The 11,923-nt window shown below is 42.9% G+C and overlaps 1 protein-coding gene across 7 annotated transcripts in view; it reads right to left on the bottom strand.

The window, feature by feature from the left end:
• LOC123749948 (sulfotransferase 1A1-like) overlaps positions 1 to 10,352 on the bottom strand; it is a 29,984-nt gene extending 19,632 nt beyond the window's left edge. The window contains exons 1-4 of one of the 7 annotated variants that reach the window (XM_069330437.1): positions 8,961 to 10,352; positions 7,421 to 7,528; positions 7,022 to 7,164; positions 4,442 to 4,649 (exon numbers count right to left, since the gene is read on the bottom strand). In XM_069330437.1, the coding sequence (XP_069186538.1) occupies positions 4,442 to 4,649; positions 7,022 to 7,140 (327 nt within the window). In that variant the 5' untranslated portion in view covers positions 7,141 to 7,164; positions 7,421 to 7,528; positions 8,961 to 10,352. Of the gene's footprint in view, positions 1 to 4,441; positions 4,650 to 7,021; positions 7,165 to 7,340; positions 7,529 to 8,960 lie in introns of all 7 variants that reach the window. The other 6 variants (XM_069330433.1, XM_069330434.1, XM_069330432.1 and 3 more) reach the window with 6 other exon arrangements.
• Between the last annotated feature and the right edge of the window lie 1,571 nt (positions 10,353 to 11,923).

Below are 11,923 nucleotides of genomic sequence, written 5' to 3'. Positions count from 1 at the left end.
TGATCGTAAGTTAAATCTACAGACCCCACCTCCATCTGAAGCCTTTAACTTTGTTTTAGCAAAATGGGACCGATTTCAAAACCATTTCAGAGTGGCATAGAAAATAATATGTTCCCAAAGACATTAAGGACCGATTTCAAAACCATTTCAGAGTGGCATAGAAAATAATATGTTCCCAAAGACATTAAGTCGGGCAGAACAAGATTTTGCTGATGCAATTCAAAGTGCACACAAACGCTATCCCACTGAAAAAACTATTCAGACACCAAAGATTACTGGTACTATTGCAAACGTGTTAGAACTCTGACTCAACAGCACAATGGAGCTATATAAAAAAAAACAGCCAAGTGACCACAACAGGACTTTGTGAGGTCAAGGAACATGTGCAGCAAGAGACCAGGCTAATAAACACGAAAGTGGCTAGAATGGTGTTCACATCTGAATGACCACCTTAGAGGTGGCAGCAAATCCACTGGGCCAAAGGAAATAAAACACCTAAAAGCCCCACACCTTAAGGATCCGCATCAGAAGCGGAAGTACTGGCAACCAGGAGGCAGAAAGCAGCCAGTACTCAACTTGCAGATGTTCTGGCAGTGCAGACCGGAAGAAAGATGGCACAGAATCTTTACAGCATTTGCAGAAGTTTGACACTAATAACCATTACACACTAGACGAGCACAATTGAACTAATAAAAACTCCAAGAATACATCCCCGAGATACTACAAAATATCCTATAAAATGATTTTGAACCTCTGCCCAGAGGGAGACGCTGCACACTTTACGTTAATTAATCGAGCCTGGACTTCTAAAACTAAATTAGAGCTTTTAATAGAGCAAACGGTACCGATCCCAAAACCCAAAGATTCAGCAAAACCCAGGCCCATTTCTCCAAAGCTGAGCAGCAAAGACAGGCAACAGAATGACACTCAACAGACTTTAGTGGAAAATACCTAAACTGCACCATGGTATGTATGACTATAGACGAGAGGTTGGCTCAGTGGACTGTATTACAACTGTTACCTCACTTTAACGACAGATCAGGAGGGCCGATATTCCTGGACCACGAGAAAGCCTTTGAATTTGCTATTCTCTGCTGCCTTATTTATGAAGAGGTCCAAGTTAACCTGCTCTCCTGGACTAAAAGCTGTCTCAGAAGCAAGAGACACTTCATGGCACAGTTTCTCAATAATAATAATAATAATAATAATCATAATAAAAAAAGGGACATGAAAATGTTACACCGCAAGGCGGCATTTTTAGCCCCCCCCCCCCCCCTTCCTCTTCAATTGTTTACTGGAAAGAATAGAGGTTAAAACTCCCACAACACTGCAGGCTGCCAAACTACGCAGACTGCTGTCATCATCAGAAAAGGAAGGGACGAGGCGCGCCTTGCACCCAAATGCTTAGACCATCACTGAAGAGGCAAAGCAGATTGGTATCAAACTCAACCCCAAAGACAAAAGCCATGTCCATAATAAAGGCGAAGCCCAACGTGTAGCTCATAGTACAGGGTCAAGCAATTGAACGGGTGATCACTTAGTATATAGGAATAATCATGGACATAAGAATTTTAATGCCGAGGTCACTTTAGAGAACAGCGGCTCAGACAGCAATCTTCAGGTCACTAACCTCCCTCTCTGGAGGAGCCAATCTGCAAGTCCTTCGCACATACGATGTACAGGCAGTCAGACCAGTAATCCACTATGCCGTACCTTTCACTCAAGTATCACACCAATAATTTAAAAAGCTTGAAATTGCTCCAAACAATGTTACGAGAACTGCCCTGGGAGCCCGTATGTGGACTAAACTTTAAACTACACTGGAAACGGGTTTGCCCTCTCTTCAAGAACGATTATTAAAGAACAGCTACGTTTATCAGCAAAATAATTATTTCCCCTAATCCAGTCCCAGTACGGCAGGCCTTTGTAGGTTGGACTTTGCCAAAACGGAAACTCTTGGCCTGCCAGAATGGGAAATTTCCTAAACATAATTAAAAAGCATGATTTTTGATAGCGTGATCAAGTCACACCCAAGTTACACTTCTTCCCCGCCATGGGAGGAGCCTACCTTCAAAATAGTAATAAAAGGTCTTCCTGATTAAAAAGGAAACCTACAATCCCACAATCCTAAAGCGCATCATAGAGAAGCAAATGTGCAGCATTCCAGTAGCAGGAGCCCACCCACAACTTCACAGACGGATCGGTTTACACAATATGAGTGTGCTGGCGCTGCTCTTTGCACGGACAGTAAACAAGGCATATTGGAAATCATAAGGACCAGCATCAACCCGAATCCGAGCCGTTTGACGAACAGGCATTCGCACATGCGATTGTGTAATAGGCATTTCGAGTTTCGTGCAGACTCGAAAGCTGCACTTCAAATATTAGGAAAAAAGCAGTGGAAAGACTACGTGGAAATAATTACCAACATTTTGTATCTGAGCAGTCACTAAAGGCAAAAGACTCAACATCACCCTAAACTGGATCCCAGTCCCATGTGGGAATCCCCTTAAATGAGAAAGCTGATGAAATTGCTAAATTGGCAACACGTCATCCATTGATTATAATCCAACCCAGCCTACAGTACATGAAAGACTATCACCAAAAAGCTCATCTCAACAAAGCTTATCTACACCAGAGTAGCAGAATGTTCGCCCTCTGTAATATGTTATCTTCAGAACAACAAGTTAAAAAAAATTAAATATCCAAAAGGAATCCACAGGTAAATAGCAGTTCGGTTATGTAGATTACTGTCTAGGTTACAGATGCAACTGGGAGATTGGTGAACCCCGACAGAGTGCAGCCGTCTGCCAAACAATCACAAGTGTCACTTTTCGCCGCCATCTTGAATGTGAAGCAACCAACGACCTTAGAGGAGCTTTAAGAGTACTCGAATCTTTCCGTAACCACACTGATGCCATCAACACTGCCACTCTTATGGTAAAAAAAAGGCATCTAGCAGCTGGACACCCTCAAATACTGTCAACCCCGCGATAGCAGCCCGACGATTAAATTTTACCACTACGAGCTATTCATGCCCGTAGCCACCTTTTTGGTGGCTTAATCTTCATCAATCAATCGGTAGAATTGCGAATGTACTCCCAACACCTGTTGTACCTGATGACCTTTCTGCTTGCCACAACTGCTACCATACCCTCCGCCCTGGTCGCAAGTCTCACTGCCTTCACTTCCACTCTACAGACTTACCACCAGATCGACCACGAAAACTATAACAGACTAGAACCACCCAAGGCCCGGGTGGCACAAACAGTATTTCCTTCTCCAGTTCCCAACACTCCTACCATTCACTATCTCGGCAGTAATGCCAGCAGACGTGCCGTTTACAAATTCTAACAGCACACCAATGCTCCTGAAATAGCTTCTACCACTAATCCACGACACCCGAGCCTACCTCAGGGCTGCGGGATTAAAGACACCAACTACGTATGTTACAGACTCTTCAGACTAGGAAATTTTAGTAGGAGTCTTTCGCCACACCACAAATATCACACCTACTTGATACAAGATGACCTCGAAGAGGTCACTTCACCAAACTTCAACGACAGCACTGATCAGCCAAAGTCTCAGGCAAACAGAAAACTGAAAACCTGGAGGGCTACACTAACCCACCAGCTCCATAATTGGTACCGCTAGCCCTTCGGGGCTGAAATTCACAATGAAAACCCAAATAGCATCCCCCAGATCTTTAGTATCAGTTACTGATCCAGATAATGGATCTGGAAGAGCTTATACTTAGGGTCTCCATAGCCCATTCTACTTGGAACTTTTCCTTTAAGTTAGCCGACTCTTGACAATAACAAAATACTGTTACTTATCCGATCGACACTGATGAGCACGAACCGCCCAGTGAAAAGTAGAGTGACTAGATAGCCAGAAAACACTGCCCATTATAAAAGTCTCACTTTCCAACCTCCTTCCAATCTTAGAACAAAAGGGGAAAGTATCCTAAAGTGTACAGGTTACGGCAGTGAGCGAGACAAGCTGGGTGTGTGCAAGCCTGCACGTCTTGTACCCACCGTTTTATCGAGCAATAAAAACCACTGGCTCTCGGCCGAGCAGGGTTATTGGATAAACCAAACTAGGCAATAGGTAAACCCCAAGTGGCGGCAGCTCAAGGAGGGAGAGGAAAGGGTCTATACATGTCCACTACACATGGCTCTCACGTTTAAAATTTGATCCAATTATTAAAGAAAACAGTCTTGTCAATATTTAGATTGAGACTTAAAAAAACTTCAAATGAAGGAATAGAAACGGCAGGATTAGAGAACATTTTACCAATATTTATCTTAAGTAGCTGTATTTTAACTAATACTTCTAATCGTTTAATTACAAACCGTACGACTCTTGCTTCATGAAGCAGTGATTGCAAATCCAACCATTTTATTCCCATAAAACCATTAGAACAGTAACCAACTCGGACCTTTGTGGTTTGAAGAAGGCTAGGCGGAAGGAGGGTGCTGGGCAGGTGGGTCTTCATCACTCTCGGAGCAGGTAGAGCCTCGCTAATCTGCAGAAACACTCCGTCTTCTACCTTCTTGCCTGGACACATTTGACGAAACATTTCTGTGAACTGCTGAGGATTGTCAACAGTGCTTCTGATGGTCTTGCTGTCAATCATCATGTCAAAACTGGAAATGTTTTGTTGTTGTTGTTGTTATTACTACACCTACCCAGAGCTGAAATACTTAAATTTAATCGCTTTAGAATAAATACATTTGAGTTTATTCTTAAATCACCAATTATGCAATAAGTTCTAGCAATACATTTCTTTATATAAACCCATCCAGAAGCACAAATACAGGATCCTTCATATATTGCAACCGATATATGAATGGTTCTTTGCTAATCTCAGCATGTTGCACCCGACAGTTAACACAAGACTTCACATATTCAAGCACACATTAACATCACGTGCACAAACATGTGGTAATCATGAGGTAATAAAGAAATTTAAGCCAAACACTTATTGTCACAAAACTGTCACCATCTTAAAACAATATTATGCTTCACGTTACAAATTTTATATGACTTATACCCAGGGCCTGTATTCTGTCACAGGATATCAGTCCCTAACTACTTATTGTGTCCAACCTAATCTCTGGTTAAAGAGTTACAAAAACCATGTGCACCATAGTACAAAGATTGACGTTCTAAGCAATTAGGTAGAACTTTGTACTATTGTCCGGAAACATTTAAAAACGTATTCCAATGCCTAGTATAACATTTACTTTATTAAACCTCCGATTGCACGTAAGAGACCTAGGAAAGGTTAGGTTAATTTGTCTTTGCAACTACAGTGGAAAAGTTTATTTATCGAAATTCAATAGTATTGATCCCTACTTTTCTAATTAGGTTGTACATATGCACGTGCTATTGTCATCCTTCGTCCCAATACAGGGGGACGGGTTTAATTGTCAGAGGTCCCATTTCCTGAAAACAACAATGTAGTGTGCGAGTGAACAATTAATTTAGGACAGTTTAGCATCAATGCTAAACTGAATTATCCAACACTGACAAAGAGAACCAATCACCAGAGTCGGACATGATCATTTTGCTTACACACACAAGACCAAGTGTTATAAATATTTACCCAAGACCTCCGAAGCGATTGCTTCACATGCATGACCTATTTTATGTAACTACAGTATTGAGCCAAAGTATTTGGGCCAATCATGAAGATTGGTCCAAATACCAATTTGGTAAATATACCAAAAATTGAAAGTCATTAAAGCCTTCATGAAAGGCTTTAGTGACTTCATAAATGCATTTAACCGTAAAGCCAGGGTAAGCATCCCAACCAGTATTAATATAGCAAGAAATTTATGACATTTATTTCCTGCAACCACTAGTATTTAGTCTGCCAGCCCCCCCCCCCCTTCCCCCTCGTGTCCACAGGAACATATATAAAAGGTGGCATCTCCCCTCGCCCAGCACCGCCTCAAACACTCTTATGACTAATTTACAATTCCCATCCTCTTTTTTGCAACTAATAAATCAAGCTGGGGCGAGGCTTTATTACAGACAAGTACAAACGCTCACAAAAATGTATCTTGACCTGTCTAGGGAGCCGGTCGGCCGAGCAGACAGCACGCTGGACTTGTGATCCTGTGGTCCTGGGTGCGATCCCAGGCGCCGGCGAGAAACAATGGGCAGAGTTTTGTTCACCCTATGCCCCTGTTACCTAGCAGTAAAATAGGGTACCTGGGTTTTAGTCAGCTGTCACTGGGCTGCTTCCTGGGGTTGGAGGCCTAGGTCGAGGACCGGGCCACGAGGACACTAGAAAAGCTCTGAAATCATCAAGATGACCTTCCCAAGTGCTATATAGTCTTAATGGATTTGCGCTTTCCCCAGATAATGCCCCCCCCCCAAAAAAAAAATAGTTTGCTAGCACTAATCTGAACAACCACCACTGAACAACCCATCTTTTGTATTCTACCAACGTAAAGTACAAACACAGGAAATGGTAAAAGGAATAATACTTCACACAGTCTGATTAACAGATCTTATCTCAAGCAGCCAAAATTGTCCACATCATTTTATCCACATCCGGTGCAGTGTTAAGCAGGAGTAACCGTTTTATGAAATGTCATCGAGAGAGAAAAAAAAAAAAAAAAAAAAAAAAAGGTGCCAAAAGTCTTGGCAAAATTTTTATTTTCTGCCAAGATAAAATAGGTTAAGAATATTTATAAACACTATTTTAAAGAACTTTTGCAAGATCTTCGCTAATATTACATGGTCTTCAAAATTAAAGGGGAACTATTCTAAGGTACGTCTGCAAATTAGCGAATTTACTGCAGCTTGCTGAACTACCATTCCGAAAAAGTCTTCCATAAATGCGATCTAAACCGGGGCTCATTTAGAACTAAGCAGCTAAACACTAATTAAATCTTTCAACCACACCTACCGATTTATTAGGAGCAATCAGACTATACAGTAATTATAGCCCTAGTCCCGGGCGTTACCAAGACAATCACACTGATAAACCAAGAATGTGTCATACTGTATATGCGGTGCTCTGATGAAGATGGGCAGGTTGCCCCTCTGGTTCAGGTCGGGGTTGTGAAGCTTCGTCCACACCAACTCCAACATCCAGGTCGTCCCAGACCTGGGCATTCCCATCACAAGTACGTCACCTTCAGTGAACTGAAGAGAAACATTATTGTAGTATACATTATAGAGAACATACTAAGTGTATACATTTGACACCCACTATATATATATCAGGGGGAGAGTGATCTAGGCACCGTTCACCCACCACCCTCCCGACCAAGTACATTACCCATATTCAAGTGTCATCAAAGTAACAATAAAGACATTACATCTTGTAGTTGCAGATGGCGTCAGCATATTTGGTGAAGAGCGTCGGGTAGCCAGCCTCCGGGCCTGAGGCGGACCATACCTTTGTTGTAGAGCGTCTGTTCCTGCTCCATCCTGGCCAGCCACTCCTCGCTCATGTCCTCCACCTCGTGACCACTAGCCAGCTCCGTATTCATCTTCCTAGGTACAACTACACGGGTCGTTATGGCAGTCAAGTCATGAAAATACCTGGTCTATGTCAGGCATTACAGTGATAGGTAAAGTGTCAGTACTTTAATAAACGTGTTTACAATTTGATGGCGAGGATTATTTGTGGATGTGTGACATGGCCCCATGTCAGGGCTGTGTCGGCCGGTGACCTGTTATGTGACGCCAGGGATGGCGGGTGGGGATATGACAATATTAGTTGGTAAGGGTATTAGGTGAAGAATGTTATGAAAGATGGGTAGACTATGTGGATCGGGGAGGGTGGGGAGAGATGTCGAAGCTCAACCAGTTCCTGCACTTCTATTCAAATTATATAAATCGACAATACAACTATACTCTAAAACTACAATTAAAGTAGTTATTTCAAACGGAAAAATTAATGTTCTTAAAAGAGGGAAATGGAGCGTAACTAGCGCCACCAGTCATCGCTCATTGGGTGGGGATGTTTGGGCAGATAGAAATCTAACAGTCACCAGACCTACCACACCACATACTGAACTATGCAACACCTGCCTCTGCAAGAATCAGGGAGCACAGTATAATCTGTAAATAATGCCGTGCAAGTTAATACTGGAATCCTGAAACTTAAATTTAGATCCGATAGATATACAAATACCACACTTGTCATTAGGTGTATATACAACTTTACTAAGCGTGCCAAAACCTGACGGGAAAAACTCCGCCTACTTACAACTACACAGTCGTTATATTACCTTCACAACACTAAGTCCACCTACAATGACAAGCCGACCGACTAAGAACGTGGTGGTATATATTTTAAATACACACAAGTCGCATTGTCAAGAACTGGCCTAATGGTCAGCGATAAATCCAGACATCAATGTATATTTAAATAGTACAAACTCCCTGCCATTGGCGGGGCGCGTTACCAGCAATTACTTTGTCGTTTCAACGCTGCGTTATTGAAAGGTCAGCACAGAAGCCAACTTAACCCATAATAGAGATGGACCAAAATTACATTCACCAGATTAAATGTGTCATCCACTGTACTGTTATGCCATTCCTGCAAGACACCAAACACCAACGAGTTGCTCAATAAAGAAAGATCACTTGGCAAGGAAGGCAGTATTTACAGCGTGCATAGACCGCGAGAAGCAGTACCAGCTGTTCGCCTCGTACATTCCCTCCAACATTATATTTCCTCCATACAGCGTCGGCAAATAATTACAACCATTTTAATATTTATCTACTTATACTGCACAATTACACAAATCACAGTGTCTTTTCACAAATAGAATAAATACACTCTGCTCACTCCAAGAGAACTACTGCACTTGGCAACTACTATATCTACACAAAGTTATTAAAGCAGTTGGTTATACAGTCCCTAAATTATTTTCACAGTTTAACTATAGTCTTCCCTGAAGAATATTCATTTAAATACGTCAACACACTTCAGCTCACGTTGTGACACTGAAGGTGGGAGGAGGAGCAGCAACACAACAGCTCACAACAACACAATCAACACATATGACCGGCCATTGGCTGAGGCTCCACCAAAGTCAACACCCCAGTGTTACCAACTCGGCTAATTAAGTACTCGCATCCATCTAGTGATACCAATTCAGTGTAAAAATTAATGCTTAGGCTATCATTTTAAAGATAATAAAAAAACAACTGTAAGTGGACATAGAGAAAAATGAGGCACAAAAATTTATGTTAAAGAAGAACAGTAGAATGCTTCGTTAAAATAATTGTGAACATTAATTTCGGTTGTTTCCAAAAATCTCGCCCGTTCTCACGCTTGAACAAACGTTTAAATTAAAGGGGTTTACTCCACAATAAGTGTAAAAACCTTGGGCCAGATTCACGAAAGTACTTACGCAAGCACTTACGAACCTGTACATCTTTTCTCAATCTTTGGCGGATTTGTTTACAATTATTAAACAGTTAATGAGCTCCGAAGCACCAGGAGGCTGTTTATAACAATAACAACAGTTGATTGGCAAGTTTTCATGCTTGTAAACTTTTTATTAAATGTAACCAAAGCCGTCAAAGATTGAGGAAAGATGTACACGTTCGTAAGTATTTGCGTAAGTGCTTTCGTGAATCGGGCCCCTTAACTCTAGAGGACAATGACCTGTAATTGGAGGAGGCATTTTGGTGGCTGGTATCCATAGTGTAGAGCTCACTGGTCATTACGGGTGAGAACGAGGGAACTGTACAGCGATCTCACCAAAACCTGACCTAACAATTAATGAATCTTTACATGTGCACTATGGAAGGAAGCGTAAACATTAACATGCTTTATAGAGAATACAAGCGTGTAAATGTGTAGGTTTTCTCCTTTTAAACAGCATCAGTATCAATAGCTAAGATGACAAAGTGAAGGTTTTCTAAGTTAGACAAACGAGCATCGACCAGTTTTTGTCTATCGTCAGCAGAGAACGATTGCAGTGATATCCTGGATCCGGATTCACAAAGCAGTTACGCAAGTACTTACGAACGTGTACATCTTTCCTCAATCTTTGACGGCTTTGGTTACATTTATTAAACAGTTTACATGCATGAACATTTCCCAATCAACTGTTGTTATTGTTATAAACAGTATCCTGGCGCCTCGGAGCTCATTAACTGTTTAATAATTGTAAACAAACCCGTCAAAGATTGACAAAAGGTGGACAGGTTCGTAAATGCTTGCGTAACTGCTTCGTGAATCTGGCCCCCAGACTGATAGACAACACCCACTAAAATCAACATGGTTAGTTATTTATAGTCGGCACCTTACCCAGGGATGTGGTACAGTCATTAGTCGGCACCTTACCCAGGGATGTGGTACAGTCATTGGTCGGCACCTTACCCAGGGATGTGGTACAGTCATTGGTCGGCACCTTACCCAGGGATGTGGTACAGTCATTGGTCGGCACCTTACCCTGGGATGTGGTACAGTCACAGGTCGGCACCTTACCCAGGGATGTGGTACAGTCACAGGTCGGCACCTTACCCAGGGATGTGGTACAGTCACAGGTCGGCACCTTACCCAGGGATGTGGTACAGTCATTGGTCGGCACCTTACCCAGGGATGTGGTACAGTCACAGGTCGGCACCTTATCCTGGGATGTGGTACAGTCATTGGTCGGCACCTTACCCAGGGATGTGGTACAGTCACAGGTCGGCACCTTACCCAGGGATGTGGTACAGTCATTGGTCGGCACCTTACCCAGGGATGTGGTACAGTCACAGGTCGGCACCTTACCCTGGGATGTGGTACAGTCATTGGTCGGCACCTTACCCAGGGATGTGGTACAGTCACAGGTCGGCACCTTACCCAGCGATGTGGTACAGTCATTGGTCGGCACCTTACCCAGGGATGTGGTACAGTCACAGGTCGGCACCTTACCCAGCGATGTGGTACAGTCATTGGTCGGCACCTTACCCAGGGATGTGGTACAGTCATTGGTCGGCACCTTACCCAGGGATGTGGTACAGTCATTGGTCGGCACCTTACCCAGGGATGTGGTACAGTCATTGGTCGGCACCTTACCTGGTTGATACCTGGTTGATGGCGTTCTGAGAGTTCTTCTACTCCCCAAGCCCGGCCCGAGGCCAGGCTCGACTTGTGAGAGTCTGGTCCACCAGGCTGTTGCTTGGAGCGGCCTGCAGGCCCACGTACCCACCACAGCCCGGCTGATCCGGAATTTCTCTTAGAAACCCGTCCGGTTTTCTCTTGAAGATGTCCACGGTTGTTCCGGCAATATTTCTTATGCTTGCTGGGAGGACGTTGAACAACCGCGGACCCCTGATTTTTATACAGTGCTCTCTGACTGTGCCTATGGCACCTCTGCTCTTCACTGGTTCAATCTTGCATTTTCTTCCATATCGTTCACCTCAGTACGTTGTTATTTTACTGTGTAGATTTGGGACCTGACCCTCCAGTATTTTCCATGTGTATATTATTTGGTATCTCTCTCGTCTCCTTTCTAGAGAGTACATTTGGAGAGCTTTGAGACGATCCCAATAATTTAGGTGTTTTATCTCGTCTATGCGTACCGTATATGTTCTCTGTATTCCCTCTATTTCAGCAATCTCTCCTGCTCTGAAGAGGGAAGTGAGTACTGAGCAGTACTCGAGACGGGACAACACAAGTGAGTTGAAGAGTACAACCATTGTGATGGGATCCCTGGATTTGAAAGTTCTCGTAATCCATCCGATCATTTTTCTGGCTGACGCGATATTTGCTTGGTTATGCTCCCTAATCGTTAGATCGTCGGACATTATTATTCCCAAATCCTTGACATGCTGTTTTTCTACTATGGGAAGATTCGATTGTGTTTTGTACCCTGTATTATGTTTCAGATCCTCATTTTTGCCGTACCTGAGTACCTGAAATTTATCACTGTTAAACATCATGTTATTT

The sequence above is a fragment of the Procambarus clarkii genome, chromosome 24 (assembly GCF_040958095.1).
Source record: "Procambarus clarkii isolate CNS0578487 chromosome 24, FALCON_Pclarkii_2.0, whole genome shotgun sequence".
NCBI lineage: Eukaryota > Metazoa > Arthropoda > Malacostraca > Decapoda > Cambaridae > Procambarus > Procambarus clarkii.
Note: the sequence above shows the minus strand (reverse complement) of the source record. Positions and strands in the feature narration are given on the sequence as shown.